Below are 27,821 nucleotides of genomic sequence, written 5' to 3' on the forward strand. Positions count from 1 at the left end.
AGGGGCTAGGGAGGTGGAAACCAGGACTCTTCAAGGACCCTTAGCGGAATCGGCGCCACAGTTGGGTACCCCCGGAATGAAGAGCGGGCGGGAGCGGAGGTCCCTTAAGCTAGCACCCTGTGAAAGGGGGAAAATCAGCGAGACCGCGGGCGGTAACGGGGTCTCCCCCTCCTGGGCCTCCAAGGCTAAGAACTGAGCTGAGCGCCCGCGGGCCGCTTCCTCCCACAGGAAACCGCAGGCTTCAGGCACACCCAGCCTGCAGGGAGCGGCGCCCACTGCCCGCCGGCTCCGGGAGGCCCACGTGGGCAGCAGCCTACGGCTCAGGAGGCGTGCCCGGCGGCGCGGCGCGAAGGGGTGTGGCCAGGCGGGGGCGGGGCGGGGCGCGCGGCCCCGCCCACTTCCGCCTCTCGGAGCGCGGCCCCAGCCGGCCAGAGGCTTTTGGCGGCGTCGCGGGAGACCGTTGGCCGCGCATGCGTAGTGAGTCACTGCAGGGACCGGAGTCGGTGAGCGTTCCTCCCCGTCACAGCTCCCGGCATCGGCACTGTCTTCCTAACGAATCTTCAAAATAATGCGGTCTTAGTTTAAGACACACATCCCTCGGGCCTCGCCCCAAAGGACCGCGGCCTAGCTCCAAAGCTTTCCAGACGCTTCTCTCCTAGCCCTGGCTCCAAAGGACCTCTCAGCTCCTGCCTCTCCCTCCCGAAAGCACGCAGCCCAGCCCTCCCAGCCCCTGGCTCCCCGGAAGCGCCCTTCCGCCACGCCCCTCACGTGTTCTTCTAACCACGCCCCTCGCAGGGCCCCTCCCTCCCTCGGCCGCCCCCCCATAGCCCCGCCCCTGACGGCCACGGGCGCCGGGCGCCGGGCCCCGGGGCCGTCCCCGCAGGTACCCGTGCCCCTCCCACCCGTTCCAGGCTTCGCGGGCCCCGCCAGCCCCGCCCTTTACGGGGCTCCGGGTCGGCTCCCGCGCTGAAGCCCCGCCCTCAAGGCCCACCCAGCCTTCTCCAGGCCTCCCCTGCCCCGCCCCTCGCGAGGCTCCCAGCCCCGCCCCGCAGCCGGCCTGTTCTCCACTCCCGAGGTCTTCTCAGGTCTTCTGGCTGCCTCCGCCCGTCCTCCCAGCCTCGCCTCCCACGGCCCCTCCTCCCCAGTGGCCCCTCCTCCCCAGCCTCGCCTCCCACCGACCCTCCTCCCCAGGGGTCCCTCCTCCCCAGTGGCCCCTCCTCCCCAGCCTCGCTTCCCACCGACCCTCCTCCCCAGGGGTCCCTCTCCTCGGCCCCTCCTCCCCAGCGGCCCCTCCTCCCCTCCCCAGCGGCTCCTCCTCCCCAGCGGCCCCTCCTCCCCAGCGGCCTCCCCTCCCCTCCCACGGCCCCTCCTCCCCAGCCTCACCTCCCACGGGCCTCCTCAAGACTTCAGCCCCACCCAGACCGCTGTCCTCAGGCCTCATTGGCCCTTCATCTCCCCAGTAACCAGGCCACAACAGTGAGCTTGGAGGACCGAGGACAGGTCAGGCACTCCAGCAGGTAGGGACCGGGCCGCGCTCCCCACAGCCGACCAGGCTTTCCCCCTCCTCCGCGTCTCCTTCCCAAAACCACCACGCCGCCGCAGAGATACCGAGAGCCTAGGGGTCCTGTCCCCCACCCCCCGCCAGAGTCAGAGTCAACACAGAAAATATGAGAGGTGGGAGGCTGGGAGGGCTGTGGGGAGAGACCCGAGAGGCTCCCCCTCCAACCCATTGGAGGATTGGGATTCCAGGAGAGGCCAGAGGTGGTTCTGGGGTCACCTTCCAACTCCTAGCCCCTCGCGGTTCGCCCCCACCCACCTTCCGGCCCTCTCCTGCTTGCCGTCTACGTGGGTCCTGTATCACTCCCTACAGGAGTCCCACCCTCTTTGGACAAGATGCCTTTGGAACACTCTGCAGGGAGTGCCCGCTCGGAGGATGGAAGTGATGCCTTCTTGGACGGAATGGGTAATTTGCTTTTTTTCCACTCATTTTTTTCCTCGGTTTTCCCAAGTGTCCAGGTATTGTGGTGCAGGACGGTGAAGACAGGGAGGCCTTCCAAAGGAGAGCCCTCTAGGGAGAACGCACAAGAAGGGGAATGGAGGTAGAGCAGGGCAGTGGGATAGGTCAAGCCTGGGCAGTGGGGCGGTCCAGGAAGACTTCCTTTTTTTATTTTTATTATTATTATTATTTTTAAAAATTAATTATTTATTTATTTATTTATTTATTTATTTATTTATTTATTTATGATAGTCACAGAGAAAGAGAGAGAGACAGAGACACAGGCAGAGGGAGAAGCAGGCTCCATGCACCGGGAGCCCGACGTGGGACTCGATCCTGGGTCTCCAGGATCGCGCCCCGGGCCAAAGGCAGGCGCCAAACCGCTGCGCCACCCAGGGATCCCCTGTTATTATTATTTTTTTAAAGATTTTATTTATTTATTCATGAGAGACACAGAGAGAGAGAGAGTCAGAGACACACACAGAGAGGCAGAGACACAGGCAGAGGGAGAAGCAGGCTCCATGCAGGGAGCCTGATGTGGGACTTGATCCCAGGACTCCAGGACCACGCCCTAGGTCGAAGGCAGGCACTAAACCACTGAGCCATCCAGGGATCCCCCCAGGAAGACTTCCTGAAGGAGAAGACGTTTGAGTGGGGCTTGGAACTCCTCCCAGGAATTCCCAATGGGAGCCGGAAGGGGAGAGTGTTTTGGCAGAGAAAACAGCGTGTGCCTGGAACAGGGTTTCTTATCCTCCACACTATTGACACTTGGGGTTAGATCATTCTTAGTCATGGGGGCTGTCCTGGGCATTGTGGATGCTTCGCAGCATCCCTGACCTCCATCCATTACATGCCACGAGCACCTTCCCTTGCCCTGTCCCCACATGGTGACAATCATAAATGTCTCCAGACATTGCTAGCTGTCTACGTGGGCCAGAATCGCTGGTTGAAAAGGTGGGAGGTGGTGTGCTGGTGGACCAGACTCCAGAGGTGGGTAGGGTCAGATCATATGGGGCCTTGAACACCAGGCTGAGAAACTGGGACTTTGTCCTGGGGGCCCTGGAGCTCCAAGGGGAGGCCTGTGAGCTGGGGAGGGGCAGGGTCAGCTCTGGGTATAGAAAGACGCTCTGGGGCTGTGAAGGGAGGCCAAGAGGTTGGGGAGGAGGCCGAGATGATGTTCCGGGCAGGACAGATTGAAGCCCGAACCTAGGGGGTGGGCTGAGAGTGAGAAGGCAGGAGGATGGGACCGAGGACTGTTGGGTGATGGGGGCTGAAGGGGAGGGAGGAAGCAAGAATGCTATTGCCAGCCCCAGCCAGGTCTGGGCACCTATCCTCAGCTTCCCCAAGTTTCAGGTCCTATGTGGCGGGGTCCCTGAGGACCGCGAGGTCTTCCAGGAGCGCCCTCTAGTGGGGAAGCCGATGTGTACCCAATCCTGGCGTAGGAGTAGGTTTAGGGGAAAAAAATCCTGGGGCCCAGGAATCCCAAGGGGTGAGGAAGTATGAGGGACACAGGAGCTGAAATGCAGTGATAGAGGGGTGTTGGGGACTGGGTCTGCGCTTCAGCTGCGGTTTGTGGGACACTAAGGGAACCAGAATTCCTAGGTCCTGGAGAGGCAGGGGCTGGGGCCTACTGGATTCCTAATGAGCCCCTTGGCTTGTCCTGCCCTCAGTGGATTGGGAGCTGAGCAGACTACAGCGGCAATGCAAAGTGATGGAGGCTGAGAGGCGGGCATACAGCAAGGAAGTCCACCAGCGCATCAACAAGCAACTGTGAGCCCAGTGCCTGGTACCAGAGCTGGGGAGGGGGCTCTTACAAGGGTTGGGGTCCGAGGCAGGGAGGGCCGGCCCTGTGTCTGGCCTTTAGTGATTATGAGCTTTGCCCCTTGCTGGCTTGCTCTCCCCATCCCTGCCTGGGCAGTGAGGAGATCCAGCGCCTGGAGCGAGTGCGGGATAAACTTCAGGTGCAGATCAGAGTCGCCCAGAGCCAGGCTAAGCGGCTGCGAGATAGTGAGAGGCTGGAGAACATGAGCCATCTGCTGAAGTGCCGGGTCCAAGTGCAGGCCGAGGTCAAGGAGCTACAGGAGCAGACCAGAGCCCTGGACAAGCAGGTGGGTTCTGAGACCAGACTCTGTAGATCCCCCTTAAGGGGCGAGTATTGGGACTGCTTTGAGCCTTAGCTTCCTCATCTGAAAAATAGGCTTATTGAAAGCATCCACCTAGGAGAGTTATGCTCGGGCTCTAGGAGGAATGCAGGTGTTTCTTGCTTAGCACAATTCCACACATCCTAAAAGGGGGTGGTGTGGTTAAAGGGGGAAGATGCACCTCCCGGAGTCAGCCAAACTGGCATTAGAATCCTGGCCCTGCTGCATCAGAGCTGTGGGACCATGGGCAAGTCTTTACCTCTCTGGGCCCTCATTTCCTTAACTGCAGAAAGCGGAGTTGGTAAGGCAGCAGAGCCTACACAGATTTTCAGTTTGACTTACCTCAAGATCTTGGCCTTGGAAACAATATAAATTTTGTAGGTCAGTGTTCGCTCAGGTTTTTGTGATCATGGTCTCTGGAGGCAGTTTGTATACATGTGGATGTAAACATGCATAGACAGCTGAGAGAAGTTTCACCAGGTAATCCTTATTCTGTTCTGGGTGAAATTCATCCTGCTGTTTCCTGTTCTTGTCTTAGTTAAAAAAAAATTGCTTGCCTGGACCAAATGATTTCTTGCACACTGTTGGATCACAAAGAGGGCTTTGAAGGTTACTTATCTTGGTGGCCTGTGTTACTTTCCTATTTTCGATGTAACAAATGACCACAAACTTGGTGGCTTAAAATGTAATACAAATTAGGAGCTCCTGGGTGGCCCAGGTCATGATCTCCGAGTTGTGAGATCAAAGAAACTGAGGTCTGCATCAGGATCTGTGTTCAGCACAGAGTCCTCTTGAGATTCTTTCCCTCTCCCTTTGCCCCTTCCCCTGCATGTGCACACTCTCGCTCTCAAATAAATAAATAACATCTTAAAATTATCTTGTAGTGGTAGAGGACAGAAGTCCAAAATGAGTTTTACCGGGGTAAATTGAAGTCAGAGTGTCGGCAAGGCTTCATTCTTTCTGAAGGCTTCAGAGGAGACTCTGTTTTCTGGAGCTTCTCCAGCTTCTAGAAGCTGTCTGCATTCCTTGGTTTGTGGCTCCTTTCTTTACGGGGCTAGCAGTGGCCAGCTGAGTCTTTCTTTTGTGCATCACTCTGACCTCTTGCCTCTCTGATTCTGACTCTCTTGTGCCTTTCTTTCACTTGTAAGGACCTTTGTGATTACACCCAGGTAATTCAGGATAATCTCCCCATCTCAAGATCCTTAAGTTTATCACATTTGCAAAGTCCTTTTTGGCCATTAGGGTCATTTATTCACAAGTTTCAGGGATTAGGATGTAGACATGTGGGCAAGTGGGCATTATTCTGTCTACCACAGAGTTTTGTGTATTTTTTAAAGATTTATTTATTTTCTTTAGAGAGAGAGAGAGAGAGAGAGAGAGGCGGTGAGGAGAAGGCAGAGGGCGAAGGAGAGAGAAACTTAAACAGATTCCACGTGCTAAGAGGGAAGCCTGATATGAAGCTCGATCTCATGACCCCGAGATCATGACCTGAATGGAAATCAAGAATCAGTCACTTAACCAACTGTGCCAACCAGGTGCCCCTACCATGTAGTTTTCATACATTTGACTTTCTTTTTTTAAAGATTTTATTTAGGGGATCCCTGGGTGGCTCAGCAGTTTAGCGCCTGCCTTTGGCTCAGGGAGTGATCCTGGAGTCCCGGGATTGAGTCCCACATCAGGCTCCCTGCATGAAGCCTGCTTCTCCCTCTGCCTGTGTCTCTGCCTCTCTCTCTCTGTCTGTGACTCTCATGAATAAATAAATAAAATCTTTAGAAAAAAAATAAAGGTTTTATTTATTTATTCATGAGAGATACAGAGAGAGGCAGAGACATAGGCAGAGGGAGAAGCAGGCTCCCTGTGGGGAGCCTGACTCAGGACTCAATCCCAGGACCCTGGGATCATGACCTGAGCCAAAGGCAGATGGTCAACCACTGAGCCACCCAGACGCCTGTGACTTTCAATCAGTGTGTTTGTTCACCTCTCAGTAGCTCCCTGAGCTGCCTTTTGGAAGCTGAATTCTGCTTCACACATGCCAAACTTTTGGCTGTTTCATGGTAGTGCAGTGGCTTAGTGGGTGTTGTTGGCTGCTTGAATTGGTTTTCCTCCATCTTTCATGGAAACTCATCAGAGTCAGGCCCAAGCAGGATGATTTTATGATCTTGGCTCCATGGATTCTTTTGCCCTAACAGCCTTGATTATGGAAAACTGTAGATCAGGTTGGGGGATAGGGTCTCTAGAGTAGAGCTCTGTGAAATTCCCTGTAAGGTCAAGATAAGCTATAGTTATCTGGTGACATTCATTCATCAAACACGTATTTATGGGAGTGCCTACTAAGTGCCAGGCCCTGGTATTTGAGGACACAGCAGTGAACCAAACAGACAAGGACCCTGCTCTAATGTATTTTACATTCTCCTGGAGAGACAGATAATAAGCCAAATAAAAGCTGAAGAAAGAATTTATTGAGCTTAAATCACCTAGCATCCACCACAGAGAGACAAAAAGATAGAAATAGGGGGAGGGTGGTTATGAGACATTGCAGATAGAGTGAAGTTAAGTATATGTTTGATGAGAATTTCAGAAGATGGGGTGCACGGCTGGCTCAGTGGGAGTGTGTGACTTGATCTCGGGTTGTGGGTTTGAGCCCCGTGCTGGATGTAGAGGTTGCTTAAAAAAAATAAAATCTTAAAAAAAAAAAGAGTTTCAGAAGAACAGAAAGAGAATGGGACAGAGATAATGTGTAATAAGATAATATCTGGGCAGCCCGGGTGGCTCAGTGGTTTAGGGCCGCCTTCAGCTCAGGGCCTGATCCTGGAGACCCGGGATCGAGTCCCACGTCAGGCTTCCTGCATGGGGCCTGCTTTTTCCTTTCCCTGTGTCTCTGCCTCTCTCTCTCTCTCTCTCTCTCTCTCTCTCTCTCTCTCTCTCTTTCTCTCTCTCTGTGTGTGTCTCTCATGAATAAATAAATTAAAAAAATATCTGAGAATTTTCCAGAACCGATAAAAGGACAAATCCACAGAGTCAAGGATGCCTTAGAGTCTAAAACAGGATGGAAAAAAAATTATATAGAACACAGGGAAGTTTTAGAATATAAAAGTAGCCAAAAAATAAGATTACTTTCAGAGGAACTACAATTAAACTGACAACTGATTTTTTAAAAAGAGATACTGGAAGTCAGAAAACAAATTATAACTTCACTGTTCTAAGAGGGAAAGCTGTCAATTTAGAACCTTATACTCAACAAGGGGTGCCTGAGTGGCTCACTTGGTTAAGAGTCTGCTTTTGGCTCAGGTCATGATTCAGGGTCCTGGGATTGAGGCCTGTGTCAGGCTCCCTGTTCAGTGGGGAGTCTGCTCCTGCCTCTCCCTCTGCCTCTTCCTCCACTCATGCTTTCTCTCAAACGAATTAATAAAATCTTTAAAAATGAGAAAAGAGGGCAGCTCAGGTGGCTCAGCGATTTAGCGCCACTTCAGCCCAGGGTGTAATCCTGGGGTCCCGGGATCGAGTCCCATGTTGGGCTCCCTACATGGAGCCTGTTTCTCCCTCTGCCTGCGTTTCTGCCTCTCTCTCTGTCTCTGTGTTTCTCATGACAGACATAAAATAAATAAAATCTTTAAAAAAATGAGAAAAGAATCTTATGCCCAATAAAAATATCATCTAGGGGATCCCTGGGTGGCTCAGCAGTTTAGTGCCTGCCTTCGGCCCAGGGCGTGATCCTGGAGTCCTGGGATCGAGTCCCACATCAGGCTTCCTACATGGAGCCTGCTTCTCCCTCTACCTGCATCTCTGCCTCTCTCTCTGTCTCTGTGTCTCTCATGAATAATAATAATAAAAATCATCTGAAAATGTGAAAGAATAGACATTTTCTGGCAAAGAAAATAAAGTAGACTTAGACATAGTTTTTCTCAAATTATATGTGTTAATGGACCAACTTTTAAAACTTCCCATCTATTACCGACTCCTTAATTTTATAAGGCTTGTGCCTTCTGTGGCTTGATACATGCATTTAACAGCACCCCAAAACACCATTTCTGATGCTTGCTTAAATGCTCACTCTCATTTTCTGAGCCTACCATATGAGAGACTGATGACAGTCCTTTGACTTGGACCCATTTTTAGCACTGGTCTATGTAAAAATAAAAATAGGGTGGCTCAGTGGTTGAGTGTCTGCCTCCGGCTCAGGGCGTGATCCTGGGATCTGGGATTGAGTCTTGCATTGAGCTCCCTGCAGGGAGCCTGCTTCTCCCTCTGCCTGTGTCTCTGCCTCTCTCTTTCTGTCACTGATGAATAAATAAATAAATCTTAAAAAAAAAGAAAAAAATATTTGATAAAATTCAGTATCCTTTTATGCAAAAAAACTCTTAGAAAGCCAGGAACAAAAGAGATTTCCTGAATTTGGTAAAGGATAACTATAAAACATCTACAGAAAATATATTTGAGGGCAGCCCCGGTGGCGGAGCGGTTTGGCGCCGCCTGCAGCCTGGGGTGTGATCCTGGAGATCTGGGATCGAGTCCCACATCGGGCTCCTTGCATGGAGCCTGCTTCTCCCTCTGCCTGTGTCTCTGCCTCTCTCTCTCTCTCTGTGTCTCTCATGAATAAATAAATAAAATCTTAAAAAAAAGGGCATACAAGGAATGCCTACAAATTATTGAAGAGTCAGCCCAGTTTAAAAAAAAATAGTCAAAGTATTTGAGCTGACATCACAAAATAAGACGTGTCCAATAAATGTAGAAATTACTCATCACTCATTAGTAATCAGAGAGAGGCAAATGACAATCACAACGTGATTCCATTAAACACTCACCAAATTTTCAAAAATTAGTGTCCCTAAATACCAAGTGTTGGGGAGAGAAGGAGCAAACGGGAACTCCTAATGACTGTTGTTGAGGGTATAAATTCTCACATGTATTTTAAAAAGTTTTATCCCCATTATCTATTACATTTAAAGATAGACATTCCCTGTAATTTGGGGTCAAATTCACTTGGCATGGTCATCAGAAGCAGTCTTGGGTTCCACCTGACAGTCATGCTCACAGGCTACATAACTCAGTACCAGGTTCACTTTGTAGGATGATAGGTGGCAGGAAACAATTGCATTTGGGCACGACAGCATCAAACACACCTTCCTTGAGCATCCAGGGACTGCTTCTCAGCACTTCCAGTTGGGAGATGCCACGTGAGCTGGTGGGTGTTGCTCACTGGCATAGGGAGGCTTCATTTACAAGAGGAGCCACTTCTGCAACAGCTCCTGAGAATAGGGTCTAAGTCTAAGCCCCCATCAGGAGCATAGTCAATGATAAGAAATACCCCACAGGGGCTCCTGATGGCTCAGTCAGTTGAGCATCTTGCTATTGATCTCAGGGTTGTGAGTTCAAGCCCCTCATTAGACATGGGGCCTACTTAAAAAAAAAACAAAAAAACAAAAAAACAACCTACAGAGAAACCAGGTTTCTGTTAGGCCCAGTCACATAGGCCCTTGAGATCTATAAGCCTACTCACAGTCCTTCCATTCCAATGTAGTTCACCAATCAGGGGTCATTTTTATAATAAACATTGTTGCCTGGGAACGGAGCTGGCATTCCATATTTACCTTAACCCAGTATGTTTCCATGGAAACCATGTTAGAAGAAAGTAAGCCAAAGTCACCTTCTAATAGGAAACAGGTTTAGATCTATTGTTAACTCTTTCTCCGACCGAGCAAGTACACTTCTGAGCATATGCCCTGGAACCAGGTTTCATGTAAAAGAATGTTAAAAGAAGCATTATTCACATTAGCCAGCTGCAAACTGGAAGTAACCCAAATGTCCATTAGTATTTGAATGAATAAATAAATTGTGGTGTATTTGTATCAGGAAATAGTATACAGGGATGAAAAATGAATCACAATTACAGACAGCCACAGGGGTGAATCACACACACATTTGAAGGAAGCAAGACATAAAACATATAGGTAGCATGGTTTTATTAGCATAAAATTCAAAATCAGGCCAAACTAAACTTTTGCTTAGAGGTACATGCATGGGTGATAAAACTATAAAGAAAAGTAAAAAAAAAAAAGAATTTCAATGGAATATTACTCAGCCATTAGAAACGACAAATACCCACCATTTGCTTCAACATGGATGGAACTGGAGGGTATTATGCTGAGTGAAGTAAGTCAATCGGAGAAAGACAAACAGTGTATGTTCTCATTCATTTGGGGAATATGAATAATAGTGAAAGGGAATATAAGGGAAGGGCGAAGAAATGTGTGGGAAATATAAGAAAGGGACACAGAACATAAAGACTCCTAACTCTGGGAAACGAACTAGGGGTGGTGGAAGGGGAGGAGGGCGGGGGGTGGGGGTGAATGGGTGACGGGCACTGAGGGGGACACTTGACGGGATGAGCACTGGGTGTTATTCTATATGTTGTTAAATTGAACACCAATAAAAATTAATTTATTAAAAAAATGAATTTCACTTGAGGAAATATGGTAAACAAAATAATGGTCCCTCTCCAAGATATCCACACTGTAATCTCGGGTACCCATGAGTATGTTACTTTACATGGCAAAAGAAACCCTGCAAACGTGATTAAGGATTTTGAAATGGAGAGGTTACCCTGGATTATCCAGGTGGGCCCAATGTCATCACAAGGGTCCTTGTTAGGGAGAGGTAGGAGTGTCAAAATCATAGAAGATAATGTGATGTTGGAGAGGGAATATGTGAAGGGAAACAGAGGTTGGAGTGGCCACGAGCTAAGGAATACATAAATCAAGGAATTCAGCTTCTAGAAATTGGAATTCATTCCATTAGAATTCTCCCCTGGAATGATTTCTCCCCTGGAGCTTCCAAAAGGAATGTAGCTGGCTGACACCTTGATTCGTAACTCAGCAAAACTGATTTCAGACTTCTGACCTCCAAAACTGGAAGAAAATAAAGTTGTGTGTTTAGCCAGTAAATGTATGGTGCTTTGTTACAGCAGCAATAGGAACTGACAGGCAGGGTAGTGCTATGTCTATGGAGAGGAAGGTGGGAATGATGAGACGGAGCATTTTCAGTGCTGCCAGCATTCTGGTTCTTGACCTAGTTGGTGGCTCAAGGATGTTCAGTTAAAAATACATAATAGGGGATCCCTGAGTGGCGCAGTGGTTTGCGCCTGCCTTCGGCCCAGGGCGTGATCCTGGAGTCCTAGGATCGAGTCCCACGTTGGGCTCCTTGCATGGAGCCTGCTTCTTCTTCTGCCTGTATCTCTGCGTCTCTCTCTGTCTCTCTGTGTCTCTTATAAATAAATGAATAAAATCTTAAAAAAATACATAATAAAGGGGCAACTGGGTGACTCGGTTGGGTGTCAGCTTTTAATTTTGGCTCAGGTCATGATCTCAGGGTCATTAAATTGAACCCTACATGGAGGCTCAGCAGGGAGTCTGCTTGAGATTGTCTCCCTCTGCCCCTGCCCCCACTTGCACACACTCTCTCTCTCAAATAAATAATCTTTAAAAGATACATCATCTGTGCACTTTTCTGTGCACAGTGACTTTTTTTAAAGAAAAAAAAAGATGTTGGCTATCCTTGACCTAAATGTAAAATCTAAAATTATAAAGCTTCTCTTCTAGAAAGAAACAAAAGAGAAAATCTTTGTGAGCTTGGGTTAGGCAAAGATTTCTTAGCTACACCATCAAAAGTGTGATCCATTTGATAAACTGAACTCCATAAAATTTAAAAACTTCTCTTCAAAAGGTGTTGTTCAGAGAATAAGCCCCACAATAGAAGAAAATATTTGCAAAATGTATAGCTGATAAAGAACTTGTATCTAGGGGCACTTCAGTGGCTCAGTTAAGCGGCTATCTTCAGCTCAGGTCATGATCCCAGGGCCTTGGGATCGAGTTCCGCATCAGTGGGAGCCTGCTTCTCCCTCTCCTCACTCATGCTCTCTCTTGCTATCTCTGTCTCTCTCCCTCAAATAAATAAATAAATAAATAAATACAAATCTTAAAAAAAAAAAAAGAACTTGTATCTAGAAAATATGAAGAACTTTCAGACTCAATAAGAAAACAAAGGATCCAATTAGGAAAAATCAGTGAAAGGCTTGAACAGACACTTCACCAGAAAATATGTAAGATGGCAGCAAGCAAGTGAAAGATGCCCAACAGTGTTAGTCATTAAGGGAATGCAAATTAAAATCATGAGAAACTTCTACACACCCGGTAGAATGGCTAAAATTTAAAAGACGATACCAAATGTTGGTGAGGATATGAAAGAACTGGAATTCTCTTAGTCTGCTGGGAGGAATATAAATGGCACAAACGCTTGGGAAACCAGTTTGGCAGTTTCTAAAAAACTAAATGTACCCTACCATATAGGTTAGACATTATACTTCCTAGCTATTTACCCCCCCAAAAGGAGGCATATGTTCATACAAAGAATTGTACATGAATCTTCATAACAGCTTTGTAAAATTCAAAATGGAAACAACCCAATGCCCACCAAAAGGTGAATGGATAAACAAATTCCATACAATGGAAAGCTACTCACCAAGAAAAAGGAAAGGGCTCTTGATAAACCCAACAATGTGAATGAATCTTGAAATAATTTTCTGGTCTAGGTGAAAGAAGTCAGACCTCCACCCCCCCAAAAAAAAGAGTATGTACTTTGTGATTCCACTTATTTATGTATTTGTGTATGTATGTATTTATATTTTTAAGTAATCTCTACGACCCAACATGGGTCTTGAACTTACAACCTCAAGATCAAGAGTCACATGTCCTACTGACTGAGCCAGCCATTTGTAAAACTCCTTAGTTTATAAATGTGACTCCATTTATAAAACTCCTTAGTGACAGAAAATACATGGGTGACTGTGGGGGCTGGGGGTGGGTGGTAGGAGGCTGCATGAAGCAAGTGGCCAAAGGAATGAAACAGGGACATGAGGAAACTTTTAGGGATGATTGATGTATTTACTAATCTCAATGATGTCAAACTTACCAAACTGTACTTTAAATACATGGCTTTATTGTATGTTATTTGTATCTTAGCAAAGCTGTCAAAAAAGTTTCCTACCTCACATCATCTAAAAACATAAGTTCTGGGACACCTGGGTGGCTCAGTGGTTGGGCATTTGCCTTTGGCTCAGGGCGTGATCCTGGGGTGCCAGGATCGAGTCCCACATCGGGTTCCCCTCAAGGAACCTGCTTCTCCCTCTGCCTATGTATCCCGCCTCTCTCTCTCTTTTTCTGTGTCTCATGAATAAATAAATAAAAAATCTTAAAAAAAATAAAAACATACGTTCTAGTTGTATTAGAGGCCCAAATGGGAAAAGCAAAATTTGAATACTTTTACAAACCGGAGGAGAGTGTTTTCTAACCTTGGGAAGGATTTCTTGAACAAGGGAGTCCTAAACTTTCCTTGTTCTTGGAACCCTTAATTTCTGAGAAATATTTTTAGCCCCAAAGTAACCTCTGACAGTCGGGGGTATGCCACGAAGGCTGGCGGTTAGGAAGAAAAAGCACCCCCAATTTATAGCATTGGCTGATTTTCATAACAAATGAAGGTATCCCCTGTTTTTTGAAATTGCGTATTATGCCACTTCACTTTTACAGAAGACCTGCTTTAGTACCCTATTTCACTAAGCAAGAGACATCTGAAGAGCATTTGCACTTTTACAAAATAAAAAAAGGGGAGGGGCAAAAAAAGAACATAGCCTTCAGCATTTGCTTTGCAGTGAGCTGTTAGAGGCAGCATGCACCCCGAATGGTGAGAGTGCCCCCCCACAAACTCCTTCCTGGGGCCCATACTCAGCATGTCAGCATCATCCCGCTGCTAGAGCTTTGTGCTGTCTGTGAGCATCTGTGCTTTATCTTAGTTTATTTTGTGCATCCATCAGCAAGATGTGTCCTAAGGTATCAGAAAAGCCTGAGAGAGGTTATTTTTGGGGGTAGGGGAATGCTATATATTTTTTCCATATAAATTAGTGATCATTTCTTCTTCACTTTATGCCAGTTTGGCTTATGAAGGGTCTTATAGGAATGCTGTACTTTCAGATAATGGGGAAACCTGTCCTCTCATCTTGGCTGTGGTGAACATATCCTAAAGTGACCTCCAGTGAGTCACAGCCCTGTGTTAATACCCACCCCATTAGTGGGGGCGGAACCTGTGACTTGCTTCTGGCCAAAAAAATACAGCACCCGTGAGGGGATGTCACACTCCCTTCATTAGGTGTGCTATATAAGACTGGCCCTTAGTAGACTGAAGAGAGGTGCTCTCTGGCTGGCCTTGAAGATGCAAGCTGCCATGCCCTGGACAGGCCATCTGGCAGGAGACCACGTGGTGAGTCCCAGATGAGACCACAGCCCTGCAACTCTGCGAGACCCTGCAAAGAGGATTTAGCTGAACTGACCCACGGAAACTTCGAGATCATAGATGGGTGTTTTAAGCCACTAAGTTTGGGGTGATTTGTTATGCAGAAATAGAAAAACAAATACAGTGGTTAATTTCAAGCTACCAACAATTGAACTTATATAATTCCTGAAAATGGAACAATCAGCTAGCTTTTAAGAGCTGTCCCAGGGTCCAGTCTTGTACTGCTAACAGTTCTACTTTAAATAAACCAGTGCTTTCGTCCTAGCAACCTAGAGGCCATTTTGGGGGAAAAAACACAAATAGAAAAAAAAAAACTGGATTTCATTTTCCAAAACCACAATTACTTACCTGGGGGATATTTGTGCCTTTGGAGCTTGGAGTCAGATTGGACTCACCACTCTTAGTCATGCTGATTTCTGTGCAGTACTTGCTTTTCTTTCTTTCTTCCTTTTTAATTGAAATTTTTACTGGGATAATTGTAGATTCACATGCAATTGGAAGAAATAATCAAAGAAATTCCTTGTACTCTTTGGCCAGTTTCCCCCACTGGTAACATTTTTGGATATTTGGCTCTTTATCATAGCAACAGCTAAAAATGCAGTTTCACAAAGATGTGACTCATCAAAAGGAACACAGCGCTGTCTTGTGTTGAACCTGTGAACTGTCTTGAACGTGTAGCTCATGGGATGTCTGACCCATGTCCTGTGTGTCTCCCTCAAGACTTAAAATATCCCCATGGTGTTCCCTTTGAGTTCGCTGTGATGCTCTGGGGTGCCTGCGTGCATGTGTTGGTTTTCTAGGGGATGCTGTAACAAAGTACCACAAACTTTGGGTGGCTTAAATGAAGGAATTTATTATTCCACTGTTTTGGAGGCTAGGAGTCCAACATGGAGCAACCATTGGCAGGGAGGCATTTTCCCTATGTGTGTGTCTGTGTTCAAATTTTCCATTTGCATAAGGACACTGGTCTTATTGGATCAGGGCTCACCCTAATGACCTCATCTTAACTTGATTATCTCTGTAAAGACCCTGTCTCCAAATAAGGCCACATTCTGAAGTCGATTAATGCTTAAACATATAAATTTGCAGGAGGCAGGGGGCGGGGACACTATCCAACCCATAATGGCACACAAATTGAGAAATGCAGTCTTTTTAAAAATTTTTTAAAATTTATTTTATTTTAAAATATTTTATTTATTTATTCATGAGAGACACACAGAGAGAGGCAGAAACATAGGCAGAGGGAGAAGCAGGCTCCCTACTCCCTCCATCCAGGCCTGATGCAGGACTTGATCCCAGGATCCTGGGATCATGACCTGAGCTAAAGGCAGACGCTCAATTACAGAGCCACCTAGGCGCCCCCTCCGCTCTTTCAAAGTTGACTCCACACCCAGCATAGAGCCCAACATGGGGCTCGAACTCAGGACGCTGAGATCAAGACTTGAGCTGAGATCAAGAGTCGGATGCTTAACCAAGTGAGCCACCCAGGCGCCCCTGGGAAACATAGTCTTAAGCAATTCATGTATTCATTTGATCTGCATGTTTTATTGAGAACTTACTCTGTGCTAGGCACACAAAGTCAAAAATCTGCCCTTGTGGAGCTTCCAGTTTAATTGGAGAGTCAGCATTCCCCAAATAAGTAAAGATGAATACAGAAATGAAGACAGGTTGGAAGTGGTTTCATGCATAACCAGACCTAGGGCTTCTAATGGTCTCAGAGCTCATTCTCACCATTGCTCAGTCTCTTGTCTCCACTTTGTCTACTGACCTCCCCCTCCCAGGACCCTCCGTGTGATGCAGATTATGACAGCCCAAGTCCTAGAGTCCCATCTATCCAGCTCATGTGTTTCCCCCAAAATACTGGGAAGGGATTTAGACTGGCTCAGCTTGGGTTAACATGTCTATCTCTAGGACAATGACTGTGATTGTCGGGGCCTGGGTCACGTGCTGGCAGCGTGGCTTGTTGTGTTTGGAAGCCAGAACCCAGTGGAAGGCTAAGCGTTGTTAGCAGAAGAAGGGTAGAACAGATGGCTGCTACACTCAGCCACTCACCCTCTCTTGGTGCCTCAGTCTCTCACACACTCAGCCAACAAATAGGTATCATCCTCTTTCCTCCAGATCCAGGAGTGGGAGACCCGGATCTCTGCTCCTAGTAAGGATGTCAGGCCTTCCGGACTCATCCTGGATCAGAAGGTCAAGATTCAGCGAAGGATCAAAATCCTAGAAGACCAGTTGGACAGGGTGAGGGGTCAGCCTCTTGACTCTTTCCAGACCTGATCTCTGGGGGTTGGAGGGGAAACTGAGCATGGGGTCAAGTTCCAGAAATGATAGGCCAGAGTCCTGGAGGGAGGCAGGCCTGAAATACTGGGCTCCCAGAGAAGGATCAGGAGACACAACCCTGGAGGGACTGGAGGGTCAACCCAAGGAAAGGAGACTGATGCTTGGGTTCTTAGGGCAGTTGGACAATGCTCTAAGGATCCCCAGATTGGGAACAGGTTCCACAAGTGCCCTCTCCTTGGCTGAGCATGGATGAGGGAGATAGGCCGGGTCTCAGACAGACTTTTGTACCTGTCCACCCCCCCCCCCCGCCCCCTAGGTCACCTGTCGCTTTGACATCCAGCTGGTACGGAATGCGGCCCTGCGGGAGGAGCTGGATCTCCTGCGCATTGAGAGGAGCCGCTATCTGAATGTGGATCGCAAGCTGCAGAAGGTAAGTGGCCCTGAACCCTGGGACCCCTTGGCCCAGCCCAGGCAGAGGAAGGAGGAGGCAAGAGTTACCCCACCACCAACAATACTCTGACCTCAAATGTGGAATCGGCCAGAGTCATAGGTTTACTTTGGTCCAGAGGGAATGGAGGCCACGAAAATGTTCCAGGTTGCCTCTAAAAAGAAAGCAGCCTCGTTTAGACTTGCAGAAGCCAGAGATGTCACTTTGAATATCATCAGCCAGGGCAGTCAGTGGATGAGCAAGCAAGACAGGTGACATTCTGTGGGTATCTCCAGAACCTTTGCTGTCTCTTGAGGACCCTTCCCTTTCTCCTCTACTTTCCCTGCCCTGAATGAATAGTACAAGGAACTCTGTCCTTCACCCAGACTGATAATCTGCCATATTTATATACACACACACTCTAATTATTATTTTTTACTGAAAACAATTTATTATTATGATTGCTGAACTATTTGAGAGCGCACTGCAGACATTATACCCCTAAGAACTTCAGGGTGTATGTCCTAAGAATAAGACCATTTTATTCTTATTTTTTTTTTAAATTTTATTTATTTATTTGTTTGAGAGAGAGAGAGAGAGAGAGAGAGAGAGAGAGAGAGCGCACAAGCAGGAGGAGGAGCAGAGGGAGAGGGAGAAGCAGATTCCTTGCTAAGCAGGGAGCCTGATGTGGAACTCCATCCCAGGACCCTGGAATCATGACCTGAGCCGAAGGCACTCAACCACTGAGCCACCCAGGTGCCCCAATGTTATTACAATTCTGAATAGTCCCTGTTTACGGTTCTCTGATGGTCCTTTATAACAAATTTGATTTTCCTGTTCCGGGCTCCAAGCCAGGGTTCCACACTGCTTTTGCTTGTCCAGGCTCCGTTTATCTGGAACCATCCCTTGGCCCTTCTTTGTCTTCCTGACTTTGATATTTTGGAAGCCCGTCGTGTTGTACGAAGTCCCTCAATATGGTTTGTCTGATTGATCTTCGCAATGAGATTTGTGTTGCGCATTTTAGGAGGAGTATCACAGAAGGGATGTTGTATGCTTGGCGCACATTATGTAGGAGGCACATGATGGCAGTTGGTCCCATAACTAGTGATACTGACTTTGGTCCCTTGGTCAGTCATGTTTCTGTAGGGCAATTTTCCCTTTGTGATGAATAAGTGGAGAGTCTCGAAGACCATGTAAATATCTTGTTCCCCAACACCTTTTTACTCGGTTGTTTTGGTGTCCGTTAATGATCTTGCCCGAATGATTGTCACTAGCTGCCAATGGTGATTTTTTTTCTACCTCTATCATTTCTCCTATACTTGTAAGGAAGCATTTTAAGGAAGAGCTTTTCATTCTCCCCTGTGCATGTGTGTGTTATCAGTAAGCATCTGGATTTTTATTTCACTCTGCGGTGGTCATCACTCATGATGATGTTCAACTTGTCCCAGATTTGGCTAGTGGGAGCTCTTCAAGCTGGCTTCTGTGTGCTTTTGATGTGCCCCATGGTTGTTGGTTATTTTTTTTTTAAGATTTATTTATTTATTTGAGAGAGAGAAAGAGAGAGGGCACATGCGCACATGAGCAGGGGGATGAGGCAGGGGAAGAGAATATCCACGCAGACTCTCACTGAGCATGGAGCTGGATGCAGGGCTCAGTCCCACGATCCATGAGAGCAGGACCTGAGCTGAATCCAAGAATCAGACACTTAACCAACCGAGCCACCCAGACACCCCTTGTGGGTTCTTTTTGAACATTTCCTTACTTTCTGGCACAGGAAGATAGTCCAAGTTCTTCTGTTCTTGTTCTGCCCCTACCCAGGAATTAGCCCTTTCTCCAAGGAGTCCTGGTTCCCTCTGGTAGGAAGGAGGTTTTGAGAAATGAAGACACAGGTACTGCTAGCATCCTCTTTGCTACCAGGGCATCATTGCTTTGAGGCCCTCTCTCTGGAGACAATTAAGGAACACACACATATATTATGAAACCATGATTTCACATTGATTCCCCCTAATTCCAATCCAGCCTTACTGGGTAGGTTATTCCTGAACATTCCCTATTTTCATCTTTTCACTGTTCCTTTCTCCCACAGTAGGAAGCCTGGCTCTCAGTAGCATTGGTATACTTACTCATTTGCTCAGTCCTACAGTGTACACGAAAGAGGTCTATAGTTGCTACCACTGTACCTCCACCTCCTGAATTTAAGAAGCAGAATTCAAGATATGAAGTGTGTTTTGCCCTCTGAGGGTATGGAGATCTAGCTATCCATCCAAAATTATTGTATTCACAAGGCACTTGAATTAATTCCTTTTTTCTTTTTTTGTCTGTGTGTGCTCTTGTCTTTTTTTTAAAAATTTTTTAAAATTTTTATTTATTTATGATAGTCACAGAGAGAGAGAGAGAGAGGCAGAGACACAGGCAGAGGGAGAAGCAGGCTCCATGCACCGGGAGCCTGACGTGGGACTCGATCCAGGGTCTCCAGGATCGCGCCCTGGGCCAAAGGCAGGCGCCAAACCGCTGTGCCACCCAGGGATCCCTGCTCTTGTCTTTTTGTTGCAAGTACAGTTAGGTTAATTTGCTTCTATTTTTTTAAAAGATTTTATTTTATTTTTTTCACGTGTGTGTGTGTGTGTGTGTGTGTGTGTGTGAGAGAGAGAGAGAGAGAGAGAGAGAGAGAGAGAGAGAGAGAGAGGGGACAAGTGGGGTGGAGCAGGGAAGAAGGAGAAGCAATTGGGGAACCCGAAGTGGGACTCAGTCCCAAGACCCCGGGATCATGACCTGAGCTGAAGGAAGATGCTTAACTGACTGAGCCACCCAGGCGCCCCTGAATATTTAACCCTTTAAGAGGGGTTTCCAAATGAAAACTACTCCAGAAGGTATCTCAGAGAAACACTATTTCCTCTCCATCTCTTCTACTTCATTCCGTGTGTGTGTGTGTACATGTGTTTATATACATATGTATATGAATGACTACATGTGTATACATTATATATGTGTATATTTGTATATTGTATACATAATATATATATACACACATGCATGTGCACACACATACACACTATATATACTTTCCTCCCTTCTTTCTCCCAAAAGAACCCTTTTTACCCATCTACTGCAAAGACATTTCTTTGGAACTGGAAAACAGATCCGTGTGGTCACCATTATGAAATCCACAAAAATTTCTGCACCAGTCCACAAAGTTAGGTCGATGCTCTTAGGAATGTTCTTGGATGAGGGTTTTACTGGGAGAGGCCTTCTGAGGCGGCATTCCAGCTCATCAGTTTGGGTTTCCTGTACCTGGTACCTGTAAGATCCCTTTCTCTGGTGACTGCTCATTGGGAAGGTCCACATATTTGGAAGGAGCAGGAGTCCCCGTTCTTCAGGGGGGCCACGGGGCCTTAAACGAAAGCCCTACAGTGGGGAGGCTGTAGGAAGAACCTTGGTTTTGTTCTCTTGCAGGAAATCAAGCTTCTGCGACACATGGTCAGCTCCCTCATGGTCTCCTCTGCAGCTGCCTACACTGTCAGGTAGGGTGCCACCAAGGCCTTCTGGGGATGCACTGTGCTCACACCGTACCGTACATACCTTGCAGGAGGGTTCAGGACTCCAGAAATACACTGTTAAGACTTTTTTTTTTTTAAACAAAGTACACCTCTCTGTCCTCCATGGATATTCCAGTTCCTTGGGCAAGGTCCCATTCATTGGTTATATGGATAACCTCTTTGGCTCCAGTCTATTCATGGAACTTAACACTCAGAGTGTGTGGAGAATGTATCAAGATGGTACATGTGGTGCCATCTTGGTGTCAGGAGCCAGGGGCTGGGGAAGCATCAGGCCCCGAGAGTAGATTGTTACTTATCAGTATTGGCTGAAAGAGACAGAGATCATCTCAGGTCACTTTCAGACGGAGTTATGTAGTGTGGAATCCAGAAGCACTTGCTGTTGTGCATGTATTGGCTTGTCTCTGCCTCGGGGGCTGGTAGGGGCTCCCTGCTCTCTCTCACTCCAGCTCTGCTTCTTTCTGAGCTTCCGCCTGCCCTGGTCGTTTGCTCCCAATGGTTTCCTGTGTCCTCCTATTCATCCTGTCTGGTATCTTCTTTCTATCTTGTGACTGCTGCTTACTTATGGCACATGACTCCTCATGACCTTTGTGATAGCCCAAATCTACCTTATGGTTACTGGGATTTCTTCCTTTTTTGTCATTAAGACACACGTAGCAAAATTCACCGCATTGAATTGTACCGTTCGGTGGCATTTAGGACATTCACTTCTATGTCCAAAACACTCCTCACCCCAAAGGAAGCTGGTACCCATGAAGCAGTCACTGTGTCTTCCCCTCTTCCCAGGTTAGCTGGAGTTTTCTTTGTGTGTCAGTGGATTTCCCTGGCCCCAGAATTTCCTGGCAGTGGAGCTGTGCTGTCCTGGCCATTCTGCCTCTTTTTTCCATGGCTTACACCGTCATGCCCCGGGCTCCCGCGTGCCCTTGTGCCCACACTGCGGCAGTGCTCCTCTGTGGGCCAGGCCATCAGTCCCTTTCAATGGCCCAGGGCACCCCTACCCCCAGGCCTGGATTCCCCCCAACTAACCTGACTCACCTCTCGGAACCTAGAAAGCTTTCTGCCCTTTGTGGCCTGGAGAAAACTGCAACCTGATTCTGCCGCAGCCCTGGGACCCCAGGCTGACCCCAGGCTGACCCGGATCCCCAGTATCCCCGACCCCTGGGTTCACACCCCCACACCACCCCCCACCCAGGGAGGAGGCAAAGAGCAAGATGGGCTTGCTACGGGAGAGGGCAGAGAAGGAGGTGGCCCAGAACGACACCGAGGTGCAGACTCTGCAGCGGCAGATCGCGCACCTGGAACAGCTGCACCGCTTCCTCAAGCTTAAGAACAACGATCGGCTGCCGGACCCCGCCATCCTGGAGAAGCGCGAGAAACGCGGTGAGGCTGGAGCCGCGGCCTCTGCAGCCCCGCGGCCAGGGCCAGGCCGCACGCGCCGCGGGGCGGAGCGGGGCGAGGCTTGGAGTCTCCCAGGGCGGAGCGGGTGGGCTCGCACGATCTCTGCTCAGCCCACCCGGGCCCCTAAGCGCCCCCGGGCGCCCCTGGGGGGGCGCCGCCGACCTCATCACCCCTCTGCCCCCAGCCCGGGAGGTGGCCGAAGGCCTTCGGAAGACCTCCCAGGAGAAGCTGGTGATGCGCTGCGAGGATGCCATGAACAAACTGTCCCAGCTGACTGGGGAGAGCGACCCGGACCTACTGGTGGAGAAGTACCTGGAGAGTTAGTAGAGGCCTGGCGGGAAGGCTCAGGTGCGGGGGAGGGGGGGGCAGCACCCTCCTTCCCCGCAATCAGGCGCAGGCTGATAGCTCCTACACGGTCAGTCGGGGCCTCTGCTCAGGCCCGGGGGACCCCCGTACCTGTGCTGCAGACTCGGGGTGTCAGGTGCGCCCTCCTTGCCTCTCTTCGGGCACCCTGCCTCTGCCCCTCTCGACCCGATCCGGTCTCTCTCGCTCTCTGTCTCGGGCCTCCTGAGCCCTAACTTCTGTGTGTGTCTCTCTCCCGCCTGCACCCCTCAGTCCCCTCCGTGTGTCTTTATGTCCATTGGTTTCTGGCTGTGTATCTCTGCATGCCCCATCTCCTCCTGGGTTCCAAGCCTCTTGGTCTCTCTCCACATCTTCCCTCAACCTGTGTCTACCTCTGCTGTTTTCTCTCCCTCTCTCCTCTCTTCCTCCGGGTCTCTGTGTCTCACACTTCTGAGTCTCTCTTGACTTTGCCGCCCTCTGTTGCTCTTACTCTGATTCGCTCTGCATTCCTGGGTGCCCCACCCCAGCTTTCTGCACCTCTGGGTCTCCCTCTCTGTCTCCGTTGGTGTCTGTGTTGTCTTTCTCGACACCTCTCTTTCCCGTCCCGTGGGCCCTCTGTCTCTGGCTCCCTGGACCTGCCTCTCCCTCCTCTCTCTAGTGGAGGAGCGTAACTTCGCAGAGTTCACCTTCATCAATGAGCAGAACTCGGAGCTGGAGCACCTGCAGGAGGAGATCAAGGAGGTGAGTGAGTGAGGCCCCCCTTCCCTTGCCCTCTCCTGTCCCCCTCTCCTCCTCCTGTAGCCACCCCCCTCCCGGAGCTACCCCTGGCAATGGGCACTTGCCCCACAGATGCAGGAGGCCCTGGGGAGCATGCGAACCAGGGAGGGTAACCGGCAAGAGCAGGAAGAGCAGCAACGGAGGGACTTGCAGCAGCGCACCGATGAGGTGCGCGAGGAGGCCCTCAGGGTAGAGGCTCGCTTCCAGGACCTTCGGAGACAGCTGGAGAAGCTCAAGACGGGTGAGTGCCTGGTCCAGCTGTTTCATGTGGGAGGATGCGATGAGCCACCCGGAGAGCTGGTCTCCCAGCTGGCCACAGGGAGATCTTCCACAGTAACTTTGTGTGCTGTTTTATCTGTCCATCCCATATCCATCCATCCCATATCCATCCATCCATCCATCCATCCATCCATCCATCCATCCTCCCATCCTTCTGCTGTAGAGCGCTCAAGAGTCAGGCTGCCCTGGATTTGAAGCCAGCTCTATCACTTGGGAACCTTGGTGTGTGGTCTCCTGGGCCCCAGCCTCTCTGGAAGGGGGATGGCAGTGCATAAGTAGTTTGTGGGTTGTCATGAGACTTGGATGGGCTGATTGATGGGAAGCTAAGAAGGTGGCCAGGGTGCTGGCGAGCAAGTAGAGGAGCCATCTCATGGTCACAGTATGAGCCCTGTGCCGGCAGATCCTCCTTTTCTCTGTCCTGATCATGACCACGACCTTGGACCGTGACCACTGCACCACGTCTTGTGCTAAGTGAGGAGGGCCTTAAGGGCAGGGAGACTTAGAGGAGACTAGCATGGGCGCTGGATACTCACAACAATCCCAGGGGCTAGGATGGAGGACCCTGTGGGAGCCTCAACTCTGCCGTAATTTGCTGGGCCAGGTATAGAATGAAAAGGTGGGGCCCCTTGTTGACCAAGATGGCCACAGCAGAGCACCAAGCCCAAGGCAAGGCCCTTCTGAGTGCAGGGGCCTAGAGCCACTGCTCCTGCTGCTTGCGGAAACCAGTGCTGCTGGGGTGGCTGAAAGCTTCCTGGAAGCAGTGATGCTTGAGGCTGATTTTGAAGGATGAGTATTTAACTGAAAAGCTGGGGGTGGGTGGTACTCCCAGCAGGTGGGTCCAAGGGCTGGAGGTACTTTAGGGATATGGGCTTTGTGTGGAGAAGGAGTGCAAGGGTGTGAGTGGGAGGTGAAGGGCAGTGAGTTCTGAAGAGGTGCCAGGCTGGGGTACTGGGAAGCCATGGGAGGGCTCTGAGCAGGAGAGGCTGTGGACAGGGGGTTGGGGGAGGAGGATGGAAAGGAGGGGACAGGGCCCAGAGGTATTGGATGGATGGGTAGTGGGGGGAGGAATGAGGAGCACAGGGTCTGGGCTGGGAAGGGAGGGTAAGGCCCCTCCATGAGATAGGGAACTTGGAAGAAGGAGTGGGTTTGGGGATGCCCCCAAGCCCAGTGTGAGCACTGTGGGGGGATGTTCAGGGAGGGACCCCAGGAGCAAACTATATATGAGCCTAGAGCTCAGGTGGAGGTGGCTCCAGGACAAGTGGTGGAGACGTAGTGCCATGGGCTACAGATTTGTGTCAAGGTAATGGGTGCCTTCTAATGTCACTAACAATAGCTAGTTCCACTTAAATAATAGCTAGCTATAAGTGCATGGGCCAGCTGGGAGAGACAACAGTGGGTCATGACAGTGGCTGGTGGGCCAGCCAAGGGCCATGGTTAACCCAGTTGGGTGCAGCAGAGTCCAGTATTAAAAGAACAACAGAGAAGATAGCCTGGGTGGTGCCATTAATGTCCTCTGAGCTCTCCGGTGGAGCACCTGTGTGAGTTCTTCTCTGGGGAGATCCAGCGATGTGGGGTGGTGGGGTGGGATGGAAGTCAAGGCTTCGGACTGAGCTGCGTGAAGACGTCCTTCAGCTGGTGATGCCTTTGTCTGCTTTCCCTTTGACCCCCCTCACTCTTTGCCTTCTGTGGTTATGAGCCCCATGGCCACAGCAATGTTCTCCTACTGTCTGGCTGGCTGACCTCAGGCAAGTGGCTTTCCACCTGGGAGCCTTGCTTATTGGCTCCATCGATTGGGCAGCTGAGACTCCAGGGCAGGAGAGGGGGGCGTCCAGCAGACGCTGAGTCTGTGACAGCCTGTCTCCTCTGACCTCAGATATTCAGGAGCTCTTCACTAAGGCACAGTGTGACAGCACCATCATCCAAGACCTGCTGGGGGTCAAGACCCACATGCGAGACCAGGACATAGGCCTCTTCCTGGGTCTCATCGAGAAGCGACTGGTGGAACTCCTGACAGTACAGGCCTACCTAGATGTTCAGGTGGAGGTGCAGAAGTCAGGGGGTCTGGGGGGTGGTTCAGGGAGCCAGAATCTTGGAGGCCAGGGCCTTGGAGATGAGCTGATTTATCCACAGCTGGTTTATCCATCCTACAGAGCTACACCTCCCCCAGCTTGGCTAACGCTGCCCTCCTGGTTCTGGGCCAGAGCCCAGAGGACCTTCCAAAGAAGATGGCACTGCCTCAGCTCCCTGACAATCAGTGAGGCACAGGGCCGGAAGGAGGAGCAGGGGAAGGAGATTGTGTGGGGGCCAAGGGGGCAATGAATGAGATGGAGGGTTTGGAGGGGGGCTCTTGGGTACCAGAGGGTGGGTGTGGCTATGGGGAGAGTACAAGGTGGGAGTGGGTGATGTGGGGGGACTGGAAGGAGTAGGAGCTCCAGGGGACTGAACTGGCCCCAGGCGGATGGGAAAAGCAAAAGGCCCTCAGGCTGGCCAGAGCCTGGCTAAGGTTTCTGGGTAGAGCAGTGAGCAGCCATCAGCCTTTTGTGGCTGAAAGTGTCCCCCCTTCCTGTCTCCTCCACCCCCACCCCACAATAGGGAGGACACCCCAGGCTTTGAGGCCAAAGATGACTATCCTATGAGCAAAGAAGAGCTGCAGAACCAAGTGACGAAGTTGGTGAGGATGGGAGCCTGCTGGGTTTGGGGCAGGCCCTCAGCCCTTCTCTGGGACCCTAACTTGCCTCCTGCCGCAGCTGGAGGTGCGAGAGCTGGCCCGGGAGCAGCAGCTGAAGGAATTGGCTGAGGCCGTGAGGAAGGCGGACAGCTCCCTGAGTGTCCCCAGCATCTCTGGTACCCAGAGAGTCACCTCGGGGACACCCACGGTGATTGCTAGGAGCCCCAATGCCATCCCTGGGTCCATCCTGGCATCCAGTGGAGGCCGAGCCACCAGCTCCAATGTCGGCCGTGTCACCTTTGGTGAGCCCAGCTCCAGCACGGGCCATGTGACTTTCGGTTCTACCAGTGCCAAGGGAGCCCCACTCTCCAGCCGGGCCTCTACGGGAGGCCGCGTGACCTTCAGGACCCCCAGCTCTACGAGCTACCTGGGGTCCACTGGGTACTTGAGATCCAGCAGAGGCCACGAAAGCCATTCAGGTGCGGACAGCAGAGGCACCGGGTCGGAATCAAGTGGAGGCCTCGGCTCCAGCAGAGGCCAGGTCTCCAGCCCCGGCCCCACCTCCAGCACCGACCCGGGCTCCACCACCAGCAAAGACTAGGGCGCCCACTCTGCCTGGGGCTTCTGGATGGCCATCTCGGCATCTCTGCCTCAAGATTGGCCCGTGACTCTCCATTTCTCTCCCGGTGTTGGGCCTCTGTGAGTCTAGCACCATATCTGTCTGCACCCACCCTGCACCACATCCCCATCTGCTTCCACCCACCCCTCACTATGTCCTCTGCTGTCTCCTGGTCCCTTTCTATTCCAACCCTCCTTTCCCTGCGTCTCTCTCAGTCCCTGTTCTCCCGGCTTCTCGTTCATGTGTTTCTGTCCTGCAACCCCCTCTCTCTCCCCAGCTCTGTACTAAGCCCTCCCATTGTCTCCCTGCCTCCTGTTTCTGCTTCCACACTTCGAATCCCCTTTCCCAGACTCAGGCTCTCCTTGTACCTCATATCCCTGTCTCTATAGCTCCTCATTCCTCGTGCTCCGCAGGAGCCCTCAGTATGGCTGAGTAGTGGGGGAGGAATTGGAGCAGTGATGTCAGGGTCAGCATGAGCTGTGACCTTAGGAAATAAAGGTTAGAGCCTGATTTTTACCCCAGCCTGGTTCCAAGTGTATATGTGACAGAGCAAGCTTGAGACTTGGCTGTTTCCTCTGCCTCCGGCCCAGAAATTTATGACCTTGTCCCTATTCCTTGCCACTCATTCATTCATTCACTCAAGAGTCATTTTTTATTTTAGAGAAACACACACACACACACAGAGAGAGAGTGTGTGAGTGAGTGGGGTGGGACAGAGAATCTTCAGGCAGACTCCCTGCTAAACAGGGAGCCCAACATGGGGCTTGATCACACGACCCTGAGATCAAGACCTGAGCCGAAACCAAGAGTCAGATGCTCAACTGACTGATCCACCCAGGTGACCCTATTTTTTTTTTTTTTGAGACCACCACATTTCAGGCTCTACTGAAAACTAGGATGTATCAGTCAGGATAGGCTGGGTTATGCTACAGTAACAAACAAGCCCAGGATCTCAGTGGCCTAATGCAGCAAAGGTTAATTACTTGCCCGTGTAACTGGTCT

The 27,821-nt window shown here is 49.9% G+C and overlaps 1 protein-coding gene across 3 annotated transcripts; it reads left to right on the top strand.

Moving 5' to 3' along the window:
• Positions 1 to 451: 451 nt before the first annotated feature.
• Positions 452 to 27,329, top strand: ODAD1 (outer dynein arm docking complex subunit 1). 3 transcript variants are annotated; one of them, XM_055312004.1, is made up of 16 exons: positions 452 to 503; positions 1,461 to 1,517; positions 1,871 to 1,963; positions 3,667 to 3,766; positions 3,915 to 4,104; positions 16,594 to 16,716; positions 17,072 to 17,185; positions 20,636 to 20,703; positions 21,929 to 22,116; positions 22,319 to 22,453; positions 23,135 to 23,217; positions 23,326 to 23,494; positions 25,406 to 25,575; positions 25,683 to 25,786; positions 26,125 to 26,203; positions 26,280 to 27,329. In XM_055312004.1, the coding sequence occupies exons 3-16, from the start codon at positions 1,894 to 1,896 to the stop codon at positions 26,799 to 26,801; spliced, it is 2,115 nt and encodes a 704-aa protein (XP_055167979.1). In that variant the 5' UTR covers positions 452 to 503; positions 1,461 to 1,517; positions 1,871 to 1,893; the 3' UTR covers positions 26,802 to 27,329. The 3 variants fall into 3 exon arrangements, with proteins under 3 accessions (XP_055167979.1, XP_055167978.1, XP_055167980.1); XM_055312003.1 differs by lacking the exon at positions 452 to 503 and having other exon boundaries at positions 1,342 to 1,517; XM_055312005.1 differs by lacking the exons at positions 452 to 503; positions 3,667 to 3,766; positions 3,915 to 4,104 and having other exon boundaries at positions 1,342 to 1,517.
• Positions 27,330 to 27,821: the final 492 nt, after the last annotated feature.

Source organism: Nyctereutes procyonoides, unplaced genomic scaffold (assembly GCF_905146905.1).
Source record: "Nyctereutes procyonoides isolate TBG_1078 unplaced genomic scaffold, NYPRO_anot_genome, whole genome shotgun sequence".
Lineage (NCBI taxonomy): Eukaryota > Metazoa > Chordata > Mammalia > Carnivora > Canidae > Nyctereutes > Nyctereutes procyonoides.

What these genes read in the sequence shown, in the direction of transcription:
- ODAD1 (XM_055312004.1), top strand. Translation starts at nt 1,894, where the DNA reads ATGCCTTTGGAACACTCTGCAGGGAGTGCCCGCTCGGAGGATGGAAGT. An exon ending in CCAGAGCCCTGGACAAGCAG is followed by an intron (nt 4,105 to 16,593) that starts GTGGGTTCTGAG and finishes TCTTTCCTCCAG; the next exon opens with ATCCAGGAGTGGGAGACCCG. An exon ending in GGTGGAGAAGTACCTGGAGA is followed by an intron (nt 22,454 to 23,134) that starts GTTAGTAGAGGC and finishes TCCTCTCTCTAG; the next exon opens with TGGAGGAGCGTAACTTCGCA.